Source organism: Mytilus galloprovincialis, chromosome 4 (genome assembly GCF_965363235.1).
Source record: "Mytilus galloprovincialis chromosome 4, xbMytGall1.hap1.1, whole genome shotgun sequence".
Classification (NCBI taxonomy): Eukaryota; Metazoa; Mollusca; class Bivalvia; order Mytilida; family Mytilidae; genus Mytilus; species Mytilus galloprovincialis.
Genome location: NC_134841.1, coordinates 39,564,415 through 39,583,481, shown reverse-complemented (window position 1 = coordinate 39,583,481; position 19,067 = coordinate 39,564,415). Strand labels below are relative to the sequence as shown.

Here is a 19,067-nt window from a genome sequence, read left to right as displayed (position 1 = left end):
GAATATAATATTTATTTCCAATATGGTAAAAAATTATTTTGATAACCATTTTTTTCCATTTTCAGTCCTTGGTGATGAAAGACTATACCTTAGCCATCTTAGTTTTGACACAGTGTGTGGCGGGAGAAGATGGACATACAGTGACAGGTTCCATGGAAAATGTGAAGAAAACATTCCAGTGTATGACTAGGGTCTTATCAGAATGTCCACACTTCCCAGATGCAGTGGCAAAGACAATCCTACCTGTTATTGACAGGTAAGTACACATGAAAAGAAGGTGGTGTGGTATGATATTTTTTAATAACAACCTTGCATTTAAGGCCAATTGAAAATTATGAGATCAATTACAGGTCACTATACAGCCTTCGAAAATGAGGAAAACCTATACCATATAGTAAGTTATTTATAAGGACCTGGAATGATGAAATATGTTTTTGATTGACATGTATGGCATGACAATGTAATTTATCTGCTTTATAATATTTATCAATTTGTCAAGTATGCTATATTTTACAACATGTCATCAAATTTATTGAATTACAGTTAATTCTCATTGCTTTCAACTCAGTTGACTTTGAATTACAAATGAGGTAAAAGATTCCCATAGTTCTGAACTTGGTTCCATGACAATATATATATGTATTTTATCATGATGATAGATATGCAAGAAAAATATGATTCACTTCATGTGCATTTCTAAATTTTATTCCACATAACCAAATATAATTCCCTTTGAAATGGGTCTTTCTTCATAGTAATATATATTTTTTTGCTTAAAGAATAAATGTAGCATGTCAAGGATTTATATGAACTCGATGCTATTCACACAAAGTTATAAGTGACAGTTTTAAACTATTATTCATCAATGATCTGTACTTTCAGATGCAATGACTGGAAAGTATTTGAACCAAAGACAATGCCAGGGAAAGATTTCATTGTAAGTACAATTATTAACAGAGAAACTGTGTATCTTATAAATACTAAGTCAAGACATTCAAGCTGTATAAACTCAAACAAGAGGCTCTCAAGAGCCTGAATCGCTCACCTGGTAAACAATGCCTTATTGAACATATTGAACCATGCCAGGCAAACATGTACAGCTAACAATTATATATGACTTACTGTTTATAAATAAAGAAAATGAGACCAAAACACAAACACTTAAAACTTAGCAATGGACTGTGAAAATGAGGTCAAGTTCAAATAAAACCTGCGTAACCGACATATAGATCATAAAATATTTTCATACACCAAATATAGTTGACCTAATGCACAAAGTATTAAAAAAATAGACCAAAACTAAAAAAGTTAACTTTGACCACTGAATTATGAAAATGAGGTCAAGGTTAGATGACACCTGTCAGCTAGACATGTACAGCTTACAATCATTCTATACACCAATTTTAGTAGACCTATTGCATATAGTATAAGAAAAACAGACCAAAACACAAAAACTTAACTATAACCACTGAACCATTAAAATGAGGTCAAGGTGAGATGACACCTGCCAGTTGGACATGTACACTTTACAGTTCTTCTATACACCAAATCTACTAGACTTATTGCTTATAGTATCTGAGATATGGACTTGACCACGAAAATTTAACGTTGTTCACTGATCCATGAAATGAGGTCGAGGTCAAGTGAAAACTGTCTGACAGGCATGAGGACCTTGCAAGGAACGCACGTACCAAATATAGTTATTCCATGTCAGATTTGCTCTAAATGCTTTCGTTTTTGAGATATAAGCCAAAAACTGCATTTGACCCCTATGTTCTATTTAAAGTAAGGGCGGCCATGTTTTTTGACGGATCAAAAATCTAAGCACAAACTTTGTGCAGGATAATCTAAGGAACTATCATGCTAAGTTTCATCCAAATCCATTCAGTAGTTTCAGAGGAGAAGATTTTTTAAAGTTAGCAAATATGATGAACAAATTGTGAAAAATTGTCATTAAAGGACATTTACCCCTTAAGGGGTCAATTGACAATTTTGGTCATATTAACCTATTTGTAGATCTTACTTTGCTGATCATTTTTGCTGTTTACAGTTTATCTTCATCTATAATAATATTCAAGATAATGACCAAAAACTGCAAAATTTCCTTAAAATTACCAATTAAGTGGCAGCAACCCAACAACGGTTTGTTTGATTCATCTGAAAATTTCTGGGCTGATAGATCTTGACCTAATGAACATTTTTACCCCATGTCAGATTTGCTCTAAATGCTTCCGTTTTTGAGATATAAGCCAAAAACTGCATTTGACCCCTATGTTCTATTTTAAGTAACGGCGGCCATGTTTTTTGACGGATCAAAAATCGAAGCACACACTTTGTGCAGGATAATCTAAGGAACAATCATTTTAAGTTTCATTCAAATCCATTCAGTAGTTTCAGAGGAGAAGATGTTTGAAAAATTGTTAACGACGACGACGACGACGGACGCCAAGTGATGAGAAAAGCTCACATGGCCTTTTAGGCCAGGTGAGCTAAAAAGCTTGATAATTTGACACAGTTTAATTGTAAATGATAGCTGCTAGAATAATACTGGACACAGACCTTTTTCTTCCTGATGAGTTCTTATTCAAACAAATAAACTGGATGACAATTGGAGGGAGAATAAAATATCACAAGTTTGTGATAATGTTTTAGTGAATAAAAATGATGCCACAACATATCTTACTAGCAAGTTTTATTATGTTTCAGACAGAAATCCATACACCTTGAGCAATGCTGTTCAAGGAAACCTCATAAATCCTTAATCAGAAATCGAATTATTTATGTATTCTCAAGAAAACTTTTCACATCTTTCAGACTTTTGATTGTTAATTAAAAGTTTAATTATCAATACTTTACTTGTCTATCAAATCTTTAAAAGGATCAGGATTTTATGCTATATATAGTGCAATAATAACAGTAACTTTGGATTTTCTCTTCAAAATAAGAATCACTGTATTATTCATTAATTTAGGAAAAAAGGTTATTGGTAATATTGTTAAGTACAAAATTAAAGACTCTTTATTATTCCCATGATTTACAGTAAGATAGTGTAAATGTAAGTTCAGGTAAAAAGTGAAAAACATATTTCTTTATGTAACTACTACACACTGTATTCAGCAACAAGTACCTAGCGCTTTTTCTTAAATTAACACTCATTAGACATGATTTTAATCAAACTTTTCTTTTTTTCAGATTCCAGTATGGATGGAGTCATTGTTTGAACTAATGGAACCATTTGTATTGAGGTATGTTTGGTGAAAGCTGTGGTAAGACCTAAAAAAAAAAGTCTTGATATAAAACAATTCATAAGCTAAATGACTTCCAAATTGATTTGAAACTGTCCATATCAATTTTCTGTCACATTTTTCTTAGGAACTACAAATCAAAGCTATATTTGTACCAAGTTTCATGTTGTTAAGCTAAACCATGTGACACATTTTCACATTTGTCACTTATGTACTTCCTGTTTGTCACATACATATTGCCGGTATTTTTAACGACCATTCTGTTAAAGACCAAATTCCTGGATATTTTGATAATACTGAACTCCCTCTCATTTGTTATATTTACAAGAAATCTACCCGAAAATATGTGTTTAATTATAGCCAATTGTGTAAAGATGTAAATATCACTGAAAATACACCTATGTCGTGTAATTGCAGTAATTCAGAATACACCTATGGACCAATTTCCCATGTTATAACAGGAGACCTTAACATCGTTCGCGACCGAGAGTTAAAATCATTCCTCAGTAAAGGACCTAAATATCGTCCCCCGTCAACTATTAACTGGAATGAGTGTCGTAATATCATCAACGACTCACTCCGCGCCTACTGTTTGAAATGGGTAAAACGGGAAAAAGCTGACAGAAAATCTTTGGACTCTTTTTTTAATTCAGTAATGAAGATAGTTGATATTCGAATACAACATTTTAAAGAACATTTTACCCTCAACAAAAACTATAAAAACCCTATTTCGCGTATCAAAAATAAACTAACAGAACTAGCCAAGGAATTTGTTTTTGTCCCGGCTGATAAAGCTGCTAATAATATCATTATTGTTTGACGTAAATTTTATATAGAGGTTCTGCAAAAGGAAATCACGAATTCACCAACATTCCAACTGACTTCATTTTCAGAAAACGACATCTGTAACAAACATAAACTTTTAGCTACTTCTTTACAAGCAGAACCAAACACAATGAAAGTCCCAACTATGTACTGGCTTCCGAAGCTGCACAAAAAACCTTACAAATATAGATTTATTTCATCTTCCAGCCATTGTTCAACTACTAAATTGTCTGTTTTACTTACTAGTACACTTGGTACAATAAAAAACCTGATAATAAATTGTTCAAATAAGGCCTTTGAAAATAGTGGAATTAATTACTTTTGGAGTGTCAAAAACTCGTTGGAAGTACTTGATAAATTGCATGCATATATTGGTGATTTTGAATCTGTTCAAAGTTTTGATTTTTCTACCCTATATACCACTTTGCCTCATATTCTTATTAAGAAAAAATTCACATCCCTAATTAACTGGGCATTTAAAAAGTCGGAATGCGAGTACATATGTTCAAACTCTTTTAGATCATTTTTTAGTAGCAATAAACAAAAGAACTATGTCAATTGGACATGCTTTGATACTATTTATGCACTTGAATTTTTACTTGATAACATTTTTGTTCGCTTTGGAGATTCCGTATATCGTCAAGTTATTGGAATTCCAATGGGGACTAACTGTGCACCACTTATTGCGGACCTGTTTTTGTATTGTTATGAGTTACAATTTATGACTAAAATTAGCAAAGACCCATCAAAACAACATTTGATACAAAAATTTAACAATACTTTTAGATATTTGGATGATATATTGGCTCTAAATAATGACGACTTCAGTATGTATACTAAAGAAATTTATCCTGTAGAACTTACTTTAAATAAAGCTATTGATAACAATGACCACTGCCCTTTCCTCGATCTTGATATCTATATCATAAACGGGAAGCTTAATACAAAAATTTATGATAAAAGAGATGATTTTTCATTTCCTATTGTTAATTATCCATTTTTAGATGGTGACGTTCCCTTGTCACCATCTTATGGTGTTTATATATCTCAACTTGTACGATTCGCTCGTGTATGTAACAATGTATTAGATTTTAGCGAGAGAAATTTATGTATTACTGAAAAATTATTACACCAGGGTTTTCGATATCACAAACTGGTCAAAACATTTACTAAATTTTATCACCGGTATAAGGAAATAATTCGTAAATATAACTCAACATGCAGACATCTTATACGTTCAGGTATTTCACATCCAAAATTTTATGGAAATATTCTTTATAAAGCACAAAAATGTCAGTATTCTCCTCAGAAACTAACAAAACCTTTAAATAGACTTATTAAAAGGGGATATAGTTACGATACTGTTGTCAGGTCATTAAAGATTGCATATTTTGGCTTTAACATTGATTCACTGATAGGGTCTTTGCATCGGAACTAAACACATTTATTTCTAAAAAAACAGTTCTTGGCATGACACGGGTTATGTTCTTCTCATATATTTTATGATAGTATGATACTAAACCCCTAACGGGAGGGATTGTACCTGATATTCATATGATGAAGACATAATCTTTCAATCAGTTTAATTGAGGTCTGGAGCTGGCATGTCAGTTAACTGCTAGTAGTCTGTTGTTATTTATGTATTATTGTCATTTTATTTATTTTCTTTTGTTACATCTTTTGACATCAGACTCGGACTTCTCTTGAACTGAATTTTAATGTGCGTATTGTTATTCTTTTACTTTTCTACATTGGCTAGAGGTATAGGGGGAGGGTTGAGATCTCATAAACATGTTTAACCCCGCCGCAATTTTGCGCCTGTCCCAAGTCAGGAGCCTCTGGCCTTTGTTAGTCTTGTATGATTTTAAATTTTAGTTTCTTGTGTATAATTCGGAGTTTAGTATGACGTCCATTATCACTGTACTATTATGCATATTTTAGGGGCCAGCTGAAGGACACCTACGGGTGCGGGAATTCTCGCTACATTGAAGACCCATTGGTTGCCTTCGGCTGTTGTTTGCTCTATGGTCGGGTGGTTGTCGCTTTGACATATTCACCATTTCCTTTCTCAATTTTATTATCTTCACTTTACTGATTATATAAAAAAAATATTAAATATTGGTAAGCTAAACCTGAAGCCTGCTTCCTTATTGCTTGATCAGTTTATATTTATTCATCAACAAGTTAGAGATGAAACTACATCTGGTTTCCTATTCGGCAAGCAATTCAATTGCTTATGATAAATGTAATGCTGTTGTAGCATAAAATGCATTACAATCACCCAATACAAAATTATAATTTATAAGAGACCCATCTGATACTAGTTTAGTGAACAACAATCGAGTTAGCTTATGTTATATTTTATGTTTTTCGTTACAGAGTCTTACAGCCATTGTTAGAACATATTTTAACAGAGACCCATCCAAAACCAAACATTCGACCAATCATGTCAGTAATAGCTGATCTTCCTTGTGGCTGTCAACCCCATACAAATACTACCTCAAAGCCAAAGAAAGGAGATGGTAAGAAAAATAAATCACTAATGTGAAACTTTTAGAAAAATTAATTTTATGATCAGAAAATTATATACTTTTAGAAATAGACCGAAAATAAATTGTGAATTAGATATTCATGAAACTGTTTGTATTTAAGCAAATATTTGTATCAAAGAAATATTATCAATTAATTTAGTTTATTGTATCAAAGTGAACTTTTTTCAGTGTCTTAGTGTTCTTCCCACATATTTTATAAAGCATCCTGGTAAACAGTAAATTTGAAAAATCATCTTGTTTCTATAAATTTTAGCATCATATCCATTACACCTTTTTAAAGAAACTTTTACAGATAGCATAACATTACTATGATAATGATTATAAAATGACCTTGAAAGATCACTGAATGTCTTATTACAAGTGGAAGCATACTTTGATCTGAATCACATTCAGCTGTTTGTTATGTCTCTGTTTTAGCCACAAAGGAGTTGATAGACACTTGTTTGACTTTACTTCTTGGACAAATAACAGAAGATATATTTGTTTTACCTACATCTCTGTGTATCTTACTGAAAATGATCCAAGAAAGATGTTCTTCTAATGGAATCAAGACACCACATCAAAGTGCTGGTATAAAGGTAAGTTCAGAGATTGATCTTAGCTAATGGTATCCAAACTCTGAATATTCCTGGTTGAAAGATAGGTTTATAGATAGGACCTGTGATCACCTTGTAATATAGGAACATCGCATAAAAGTGCTTGTGGGTTATTGTACCATAATACTGATCTAAAAATATAATTTTTTTTTTATGCCCACCTAGGGGCATTATTTTTTTGGTTTGTGCCTCCGTTTGTCCATCCGTCTGTCCTGTATCAAGTAAAGGATTTTGGTCAAGGTAGTTTTTGATGAAGTTGAAGTCCAATCATATTAAGACTCAGTACACATGTTCCCTATGACAAGTAAGTAAGTAAGTAAGTAATATTTATTGGTTTGAAATCCAAAATTACAGGATTGATACCAAGACAATACAAATGATATGATATTTCTAATCTTAATGCCAAATAAGAGTTTGGACCCAAATTTCATGGTCCACTGAACATAGAAGATGATAGTAAGAGTTGGGCATCTGTGTACTATGAACACATTCTTGTTTTATCTATATTACCCATCACAATTCTGGTCTAATGGTATCTTCACAACACTTGAGTTTATGTGGTGGTCTAAAGGTAGGCCTAGATGTATTGTATTTATTACCACATTGGTCAGCTAAATGTTAAATGCATAAAAAAAAAATAACATCAAAAAAGGATTGATTAGTAATTTGGTGTAGAAAAAAAGGCTGAAATACAATGAGTGTGTAAAAGAGTATGGTCTGCTTGTTTGTTAGGTGAACCATGTATTTTTTTTAATAATTATTGTTTAAAGTACACAAGACTGATGTTCAGCAATCCTTTTGTAACCTGTCCTTTTCTGTCCTTTGAATGTATTGGCTAGTTAAACTGTTGTATCTCTATCAAAAAGGAAGAGCAAAAACAGATAAAATAGTTTCATGGTCCACCTAACACACAAGCATCAAACTTGTAATGGATATTTATAGTTTTTTTGTCGAGCCTGCAACTTTTGTTGCAGAAAGCTCGACATAGGGATAGTGATCTGGCGACGGCGGCGGTGGTGTTAGCTAACTTCTTAAAAGCTTTATATGTTAGAAGGTGGAAGACCTGGATGCTTCATACTTTGTATATAGATGCCTCATGTTACAAAGTTTCCGTCAGTCACATGTCCATTGTCCTTGACCTCATTTTCATGGTTCAGTGACCACTTGAAAAAAAAGTTCAAATTTTTTGTAATGTTGAATTTTCTTTTATTATAAGTAATAGGATAACAATATTTCATATGTGCGTACCTTGCACGGTCCTCATGTCTGTCAGACAGTTTTCACTTGACCTCGACATCATTTCATGGATCAGTGAACAAGGTTAAGTTTTGGTGGTCAAGTCCATATCTCAGATACTATAAGCTATAGGGCTAGTATATTCGGTGTATGGAAGGACTGTAAGGTGTACATGTCCAAGTGGCAGGTGTCATCTGACCTTGACCTCATTTTCATGGTTCAGTGGTTATAGTTAAATTTTTGTGTTTTGGTCTGTTTTTCTCATACTATATACAATAGGTCTAATATATTTGTTGTATGGCATGATTGTAAGGTGTACATGTCTAGCGGGCAGATGTCATGTGACCTTGACCTCATTTTCATGGTTCAGTGGTCAATGTAAAGTTTTTGAGTGTATGTCTTTTTATCTAATACTATATGCTATAGGTCAACTATATTTGGTGATATTTTATGATCTTTATGTCAGTCGCACAGGTTTTATTTGACTGTGACCTCATTTTCACGGTTCATTGCACTGTGTTAAGTTTTTGTGTTTTGGTCTATTTTTCTTAAACTATAAGTAATAGGTCAACTATATATGTTGTATAGAAGCATTGTTAGCTGTACATGTCTGCCTGGCATGGTTCATTGGTCTTTGTTTAGTTATCTTGGTTAATGTTAAGTTTATGTGACAGTTGTTATAAAGCTTAACTTTATACTTAAGACTATCAACATAATATCAATGATTAGTATAGAAGGCGAGACATTTCAGCGTGTGCACTCTTGTCATAAAATGGGGTTATAATTTAGTAAGATTTATATAGATTTTTTTGATTTTTTTAGGTTTTGGCTATGTGTTTGAGATCTGCTTTAATGGATAAGAATTTCATTGAAAGAACCACAGGAGTATCACCAACTGAGAGTCAAGAAGAACATCTGACAACATTAGCAGAATGTATCTACTATGTCCTGGTTAGCACAAAAGGTATAGACAATATTTTTTACTGCAAATTTGTCAACCTTATTGGATATATAAGAGTTACAAATATTATTGAGGTTTAATTACATGTCCCTAAGAAGATTACCTGAAAAAAGAACAACATATGGCTTTTCCACCAGATGAGGAAGGGATCATGGACGCATTTGTATTGGAACCTTTTCAGGTCCCCCTCCACTTTAAAAGTAGACGCCAATCATTTGTATGCCTGACTTTTTTTTTTACCTCATGACCGTTAAAAGTGCAATGAAAGTAAGGACATTATTATTGATTACAGATCTTCAGTATTCCCTGTTGAAGGAAAATATCAGGACTTACTGTAATCCAACTAGTTTTCACTATGTGAGAAGAAAATAACCCAAAGTCATTCAGTATATGTGAAACTTGGATCTGCCCTTTTATAATTATATCACGAAAATTAGATGAGGGCAAAAATAAATTCCCACAAAGTTGGATAGAAAATTAACGCCAAATAAAGTATGCGCTAAGTTGGTTTACAGTATTTTGCTCTGTTTATTTATAGAAAATTAAAAAAAATATGTGATATGATTACTAATCACAATTTTTAAACTTCAGAAGAAAGGATTTCAGGAAATGAGAATGTTGGCAACACATTGATCACACAATTTAAATGTGATTTTTTTTATGAATAATACATGTAATTCCTTATCTTGTTATACGACTGCAAAATTTGAAAAAATTTTCGTTGTATATTGCTATCACGTTGGCGTCGTCGTCGTCTGCGTCGTCTGCGTCGTCGTCGTCGTCGTCCAAATACTTTTAGTTTTCGCACTCTAACTTTAGTAAAAGAGAATGGAAATCTATGAAATTTTAACACAAGGTTTATGACCACAAAAGGAAGGTTGGTATTGATTTTGGGAGTTTTAGTCCCAACATTTTAGGAATTAGGGGCCAAAAAGGGCCCAAATAAGCATTTTCTTGGTTTTCGCACTACAATGTATAACTTTAGTTTAAGTTAATAGAAATCTATGAAATTTTGACACAAGGTTTATGACCACAAAAGAACGGTTGGGATTGATTTTGGGAGTTTTGGTTTCAACAGTTTGGGAATTAGGGGCCAAAAAAGGGCCCAAATAAGCATTATTCTTGGTTTTCGCACAATAACTTTAGTTTAAGTAAATAGAAATCAATGAAATTTAAACACAATGTTAATAACTACAAAAGGAAGGTTGGTATTGATTTTGGGAGTTTAGGTCCCAACAGTTTAGGAATTAGGGGCCAAAAAGGGACCCAAATAAGCATTTTTCTTGGTTTTCGCACCATAACATTAGTATAAGTAAATAGAAATCTATGAAATTTAAACACAAGGTTTATGACCATAAAAGGAAGGTTGGTATTGATTTTGGGAGTTTTGGTCCCAACAGAATAAGGGGCCCAAAGGGTCCAAAATTAAACTTTGTTTGATTTCATCAAAATTGAATAATTGGGGTTCTTTGATATGCCCAATCTAACTTTCATGACTGTGTATGTAGATTCTTAACTTTTGGTCCCGTTTTCAAATTGGTCTACATTAAGGTCCAAAGGGTCCAAAATTAAACTTAGTTTGATTTTGACAAAAAATGAATCAGTTAGGTTCTTTGATATGCTGAATCTAAAAATGTACTTAGATTCTTGATTATTGGCCCAGTTTTCAAGTTGGTCCAAATCGGGGTCCAAAATTTAACTTTGTTTGATTTCATCAAAAATTGAATAAATGGGGTTCTTTGATATACCAAATCTAACTGTGTATGTAGATTCTTCATTTTTGGTCCTGTTTTCAAATTTGTCTACACTAAAGTCCAAAGGGTCCAAAATTAAACTTAGTCTGATTTCAACAAAAATTGAAATCTTGGGGTTCTTTAATATGCTGAATCCAAAAATGTACTTAGATTTTTTATTATGGGCCCAGTTTTCAAGTTGGTCCAAATCAGGATCTAAAATTATTATATTAAGTGTTGTGCAATAGCAAGTCTTTTCAATTGCACAGTATTGCGCAATGGCAAGAAATATCTAATTGCACAATATTGTGAAATAGCAATTTTTTTTTTAATTAGAGTTATCTTTCTTTGTCCAGAATAGTAAGCAAGAAATATCTAATTGCAAAATATTGTGCAATAGCAAGATTTTTTTTTAATTGGAGTTATCTTTCTTTGTCCAGAATCAACTTAAATCTTTGTTATATACAATATACAATGTATATTCACTTTTTACTACCAACTGATAAATTAAAATAATCTTTACCATTCAGTGATAACAAGCAGTTTTTTTACATCTTAATATTTTATGATGTATTTAAATGAGTAGTTATTGAGGCAAACTCCATTAGAAATTTTAATTGAGATTAGTTTTGGAATAAGGGAAAGGGGGATGTGATTAAAAAAATTGGGTTCAATTTTTCTCATTTGAAATTTCATAAATAACATTTTTTTGAGAGGATTAATATTCAACAGCATAGTGAATTGCTCTAAGAGAAAACGAAAAATTTAAGTTCATTAGAACACATTCATTCTGTGTCAGAAACCTATGCTATGTCAACTATTTAATCACAATCCAAATTTAGAGCTGAATCCAGCTTGAATGTTGTGTCCATACTTGCCCCAACCGTTCAGGGTTCAACCTCTGCGGTCGTATAAAGCTACGCCCTGCGGAGCATCTGGTCAGATTTTGGCGTTCAAAATCTGGAATACATAGTTTACTGCTTACTGTTCTGGAGCAACTAAAATAATATTTAGATTTTGGTAGGGTTTGTGTTGCTCAGTCTTTAGTTTGGTCTCTTTCTTTTTTGCCATGGCTTTGTCATTTTAATTTTGAATTATGAATTTGAAATTCCCTTTGATATCTTTGCCTCTCTTTTACATATGTACTTGTTTATTTGACAGCTAAAAGTAGCAGTACCCCAAAACTTGGAGGAAAGTTCTGTAAAGAAAACAAAGAATTAGCTCTTGAGAAGGTCACATATCTTGGCAATTTCTTTAATACTGAGTAAGTATTAGATAATAATAATGAATCCAAAGTACCGTCTTTTGGTGTGTATAAAATGCACTCCTGCATATTACCCACCCCCTTTTTAGCCCTTGAAACTTGAGGAACCAGTTTCTGCTTGGGCTTACTTAACAGGCAGGGACTTTCTTAATGCATATATATTTTTGTCAGTAATTAATATTGATACATTTAGATGTGATGGTCATTTAATTTGACAATAGAATTTATCAACAGAATTAAAAACACAAAACTACATCTATGATTAAAATCAACCTATGTCAATACAATGAAAATACCAAAGCATATTTGTGTACCTTCGAGATTCAGACTGTAAAGGCTGCCATCTTGTTCACTATTAAAGGAAGGCTAAGATACTTGTTCATGTATGCATTTCTTACTGGAATTTAACAAGAATGGAAAATAAAACAATCAGTAAAGAGTGAAAATGTATTTTGCTAATAAGATCAAAGTGTATGAAAACAAAAGCAGTCATTAAAAAACCATGAATATAAAAAAGTAGTTTTAACCACAAGAATTTGTCTTTTGCTTAGAGAATTCTCTTTTCAGATTCGCTCTATTTTAGTATCAGAGATCCTTTATTACTAATATTTATGAATGTTATAAATAGAAATTTGTTTTGTATTTGTTATCAATCTTAAATGATAAATGGAATATTTTTCCTCACAGGATATTTGAGATACCATCATCGTCAGTGTTAGAGGCAGCTACTAATGAATTTAAAGCACAGTTGTTTTCAGTATGTGCCAGTAATATACTAGATACATCTATAGGTAAGTACATTGAAGTAGTTAATTTATGACCCCACATTTTGAAGTGTAAAAATGTACTGAAAAATGAGCAAAACCCATATCGCATAGCATATGCCTTTTGACAAAAATTGATTGAAATTACATAGTATGTAAGCCAAACTTGAAAATATAATACTGATATACAGAACCAATAAATGTGTTATACATATGTGATAAAACCTGTAGACTGTCACTTTAAAATTTATTACATAAGAGCTACTCAAAGAATATTAAAGGTAGAAAAAAGCTAAACATAGAACATGGTATATTTTTTTTTGTAAGTTTATTGTATGTTTTTTTCCAGGTGCATCAGATCTAAGATGTTTGTACAATATAATAGCTAACAACTTCCTGTGGCTGGAGAAACACTTGGACATTCAGAATGCTCTCCCTAAAACTCTAAACATTCCTGAGAATTTTACCATTTCCACTGATTCACCTACAACACCAACATTTGATCCAACTCTAGAATTTGAATTGATAGGAAATCGAAAATTTGATCATGTAAGTCAATATTGCAAATATTATTATGGTTTCTTTATGAAAATATTTTTCTTGAAAACAAATATATTATCAAATGTTTGATCATTAATTTTACAATATGTTTATGTTCATAACAAAAATATTTTTTTCGTAAAGTAAAACTTTCTTAAATGTTTATTTAAGATCAAGTTGTCTCTGTTATAATTTGTTGGGTTTCAACAAATAAAATATGTGCAGCCTATTTGCAGTTTTTAGCCCAGGTTATTTCAAGAATATTTAATTTCGAAATGAACAGATGAACAGTAGTGTGTATGTACAGAAAAAAACAGTCTTATCGAATTCATAGTATTAATAGAATACCAATACATTAAAAGGAATACTGTGTAGCAAGTTTTTTTCATGTGTATCTCATTTTTGCCATGTTCAATAAATGCAAAAAAATGTCACACCTTAAAATAATATCTATATGGTAAAGTCAAAATTGGCTAGCATAATTTAAACAAAGCATAAATTAACTTTTGTCCTTTATTCATCAAATTATACAAACAAATTATATGGTATTTCCTACTCCTACTATCAAACTGCAGAAAATAAATGTTGTAAAATACATAAATAGAAACTGATCAAATGTACAACTTTCAGACATGAATGGTAAAAAAAAATTAAGAAGAGCTAAAAACCAGACAATGGGAGTTCTTTAATCTTTGCATGTTAAAAATCTAAAATGTAACTGTCTTGTGTGAAGAGAGAAGGAATATTATATGAAATCATTTGTAATTTGTGTTGTTTTAGGAAGCACTAATGAATTTCAACATTGATTGGCAGAAACTATTATCCTCTGACCTAGGCCTCAGTGAATATGGATTTAGAACATTGCTTTATAACAGACATGAAATGCAAGATGGTGAATACCTGGAGGAGAATGAAAAGAAACCAGTAGAAGTACTGAAATCTGTGTATGAACATGAGGACAGAGAGTTAGGATAGTCAACCAAATATACTTAATGGAGAATTGTTTCTCCTTTTTACCAAAGATATTATTGTAGTAGTTTTTCTCTTCCAACATATAAGTAGATCGTCATTTACTCATAAATTTGTCAGATTTCTCAGCCTTGAAAAATGTCTTTCTAATCTCATACTGCAGACATTATTTATGTATGCCATCAAACTAATAAATTGATTGGTATTGAGTTTATCATATATACCAGTATATTTCATTTACTTTGAATGCATTTTTCTACAGTGAAACATGTAGCAAAATAATGTTTTATATCTTTTTTTTGTTAATAGTTGGGTTACCCCTAATTTTATATCAATAACCTAACAAATACAGTTATGCGTTATAATTACTAAAAAAAATTCACAATTTTTAGTTCCCTTTTTACAATTCAGAGATCGCCATTCCATTACTGAAAGAATATTTTTTATTTTGATTTGAAAATTTCCTGTATCTTCCATTTAGCAAAACTTTTAGGAATTTTTGGTCCTCAATGCTCTTCAACTTTGTACTTTATTTGGCCTTTTAAACATTTTTGATTGGAGCGGCACTGATGAGTCTTTTGTAGACAAAACATGCGTCTGGCGTAATTATAAAATTTTAATCCTGGTATGATATCTATGATGAGTTTATCCCCATAGGTTAATGAATACTAACTTTTTTAATGTGGAAGGTGATTTTTTATCCCTTTTTATATACTTGGAATGTCCAAGCCAGTTTAAGTATAAGATATTGCAGGAAACTTCAAAGTGAAAAGGGGGAAAAAACATAAGACTCAGTAATTATTTTAACAATGAATTCATAGAAATAATTTTGAAATTTTTCAAAATATTATTTAAATGTATAGCAAAACAAAGCCTTATCATAGTTCAAATAATGTATTTTAAAGATACGAATTAAAAGTACATTGAATATGGCAACCATAGAAATAGAGATTTTAAATTATTATGAAAATAAAAAAAATGGTCATAATATGTCAGATAAATTACATACTGCCTTTAAATCTTTAATTATTTTTTTGAATATTTTATCACGATTATTGTATTTATTATTTGATACTTTATTGAATTTTGCTCATTGTTAACCATGACAAAAGAAACCTGCCGATTATTGTGTTGATGTATGTGTGAAATCAAAATTTGTTTTTGTCTCATCTGTGATGAAATTTACTGAATGGGAGAAAAATAACTGTTATTTTAGCTTGGCTGTGACACCCATTATTATTTGTGTAAAGCTAAATATCTAAAAAAAATAAATAAATAGAAGAGCTAGACACTAGACATTATCTGTCTGACAAATATCACATATTTTGTCCTTGTTTTTACCTTTTCAAGACTAACTAATGTCAACATTGAGTTTGCTTGATTCAACCAGGTTTTTATAGAGGTCTAACAATTTGATCTTTAAAATAATAGTAAGGTGAATATATCTCTCTGACCTGGGTCATGTGACCTTTTCCTCATTTCCATCATTCATATACAAATATCAATATATTGTCTTATATAATATGTAGAAAGACATTTATTTAAAAAACTCACAATATATTATTCAGTAATGATCAGATCAGCAGTGAAACATATCAGTATGTACTATCTTGTGAAATTTTGTTTGTTTTGTTCACACATAGTTGACAATGTAATGGAATTTGATGCGACTGTCATATAAGTGAGAGGTTTAGCTAGCTATAAAACCAGGTTCAATCCACCATTTTCTACATTAGAAAATGCCTGTACCAAGTCAGGAATATGACAGTTGTTATCCATTCATTTGATGTGTTTGGACTTTTGATTTTGACTTTTAATTTTGGACTTTCCTTTTTGAATTTTCCTCGGAGTTCAGTATTTTATGTGTTTTTACTTTTTATTTTTTGACTTTTATTGATTTTTAAGTAACAGCTAAAAACATTTCAGTTATAATTAAGAACAGTCCATGACATAGAAATATATAGAATCATTTACATCAAGACAGTGTAGAAAGTTACAATTTTTTTTAAAAAGATCAGTATAAGATTTATCAATATTATTTCCATTCAACCTGAACTTTTGAGTTCACTTACTCAAGTTCAGGCCATTAGGTTTTTATGCTCTCAAAACATTTTATATTTTTTGTTTTCCCCAAGGTTTGGTTTCTAGAATACTTGATACAGGTTTAATATTCTTAAAACATTGAAATCACATCAAATGGTGTTTTGGTTTTGTACTGTCTTTACTTTTGAGAAAAGATTTTATGTTGCAGTCCAAATTCTGTTGGGCATTTCAGGAGGGATGGTGATATTTTTTTTACAGGTTAGAACTATTCCCTTGCCATTAAATGTTAAAAAATACTCAAAAACAGCTTAGATTTTTTAATGGTATATGTTTAATAAGGAGCATACATTTAAAATTTTATAATATCATGAAGAAATCCACAAAAAAAACATTTTTATGTATTGTTTGTAGACTGTTATTTGCCTTTTGACGGTTTTCCATGATTTTCTAAGTATCTCTTCAACTTGAGAAATTTTATTTGCCATTCAGCATATATGTTTTTTTTTTAGATAGATCTTTAATGGTACTAGAATACTGAATATCTATCAACATTTACACATAGTAGTGCTATAGTTTCTAGTCATTTTAGTGTGTTTTATACATGTTTTATTGTAGGATTGATTTCCGTCCATTGTAAATGTGTACCACCAATGTATCTTTGTGTCCGTTATATATATTTTATACCCACCAAAGCCATGTTGAATGTGCCAACCCTTAATATTGTTATATATTGATATTTTAAAGCAGGGAGATTTTAAATTGTATAAGATGAAAAACTTTTGTGTTGTGAAATAGCAATAATGTCTGAAGACTATTCCTCTTGTTTAAGATATCTACATTTCAAATATTACAACTATGAAAGCTATTTCATATGATGTGTGAGAACCTTCTTTTGAGCAAGAATGTATTTTATTTATATGAATTGTTTACATTAATTATTAAAACATCAAACAGAAGATACTAAGAATTTTAAACCCAAGTGGAATAGACTAAACATTTGATGCTTCAAATTTGTTTTTTACATTTTTGTCAAAGTTTATTTGAAAGTTGAAGCTTATTGTCTTTATAATTCGATACACGAAAAAAAGATAATTAGGTTATTTATAATTGGAGTTGAATAAATTAGGTTTATATGGCAGAATAAAAGGGTTGTAACTGAAATATTAGAAAATGCTATGATAATATTCGTGTAGAAAATACATTTTTTTTATACATAATTATTCAAGATTAATTTATGATCCTATATGTAACTTATTAAGAAACTCTTTTAAGATCTGTTTGTGGATTGTTGTCTGTGATATCAATTTAATTTACCTATTTATTAAATCTATTTCAATCTGATCTAGCTTTTTCAATTAATGCCTTACTTTTGTCCTAAACAACATTTTATTTCAGTAGTGTATAAGGAGAACAGCATAGCTCTTCTATTGGCACACACATATTTGACTGTAGGTTTTTAATAGTTATCCAGTTTCACAGTTTAAAATATATGTTAATATTTACCTCAACTGCTGAAATGCTCCTTGAAAAATTTTCACTGAAAAGACATAAGTCCAAAATACCTCTATTTGTCAACTAACTGCCTTCATCATTTGTATACTCAATCTGTCAAGCTGTCTAATAATTGTGAATAAAGTTCTGGTTTGGGACCAAACTGGCCCTTAAATCAATTTTATTTCAAACTTTTTCTAATTTGTAGAATCAAAATCTTACTTCATACTTGAATAAAGCATTGCAGTTTGGGTTTATAAAAAAAGCCCTATTATAGTTTATGCAGTCAAAGAATAACAAAACAATTCAGCATATTGCTAAATTATGCTAAATTATGACTATTTTACCTCACACGCTAAAAATACCATAGAGCTATTACATCACCCAAAAAGTCCAGCAAACTTTTATGAAGCAGCCTACTTCAAATGACATGCTGCAAATTCTAAAACCATGCAACGGTCTAAGTAAGAATATTTTCTTCTAGTCTCATGCTTAGGGTTGTGCAGTTCACACTGTGCCAATTTCAAGTCTTCCAAGCAAATATATGAGGGTGAGGGCTCCAAAATGGTTAAATGTCTGGTCACAATGTCATCTGCCAAAAACCCCAAAGTTGCTAGTCACCTTGCATTCCCAGATCTCATTTAAAAGAAACACTAAATGTGTTCAAAAACAAGAATCAGATCATTTCAGAACTGTTTAGTATACTTTAAAGTGTTCCGGTGACCCATGGCAATTTTGAAACATGACCTTCTGACCTAAGAAGGAACTACAGGAGCCCCCAAGTGATTTCAATACTGAATTTCTTACTTTTGGCTTTTGACCCATGAGCTTTGTCCAACATCAGGTTC

The 19,067-nt window shown here is 31.2% G+C and overlaps 1 protein-coding gene across 2 annotated transcripts in view; it reads left to right on the top strand.

Annotated features, from left to right (window-relative positions):
* LOC143072120 (uncharacterized protein KIAA0825-like) overlaps positions 1-18,069 on the top strand; it is a 32,322-nt gene extending 14,253 nt beyond the window's left edge. For both annotated transcript variants that reach the window (XM_076246923.1, XM_076246924.1), the window contains 10 exons: positions 66-256; positions 883-937; positions 3,193-3,245; positions 6,450-6,592; positions 7,040-7,200; positions 9,277-9,418; positions 12,310-12,412; positions 13,100-13,203; positions 13,526-13,725; positions 14,497-18,069. In XM_076246923.1, the coding sequence (XP_076103038.1) occupies positions 66-256; positions 883-937; positions 3,193-3,245; positions 6,450-6,592; positions 7,040-7,200; positions 9,277-9,418; positions 12,310-12,412; positions 13,100-13,203; positions 13,526-13,725; positions 14,497-14,691 (1,347 nt within the window). In that variant the 3' untranslated portion in view covers positions 14,692-18,069. The remainder of the gene's footprint in view (positions 1-65; positions 257-882; positions 938-3,192; positions 3,246-6,449; positions 6,593-7,039; positions 7,201-9,276; positions 9,419-12,309; positions 12,413-13,099; positions 13,204-13,525; positions 13,726-14,496) is intronic.
* Positions 18,070-19,067: the final 998 nt, after the last annotated feature.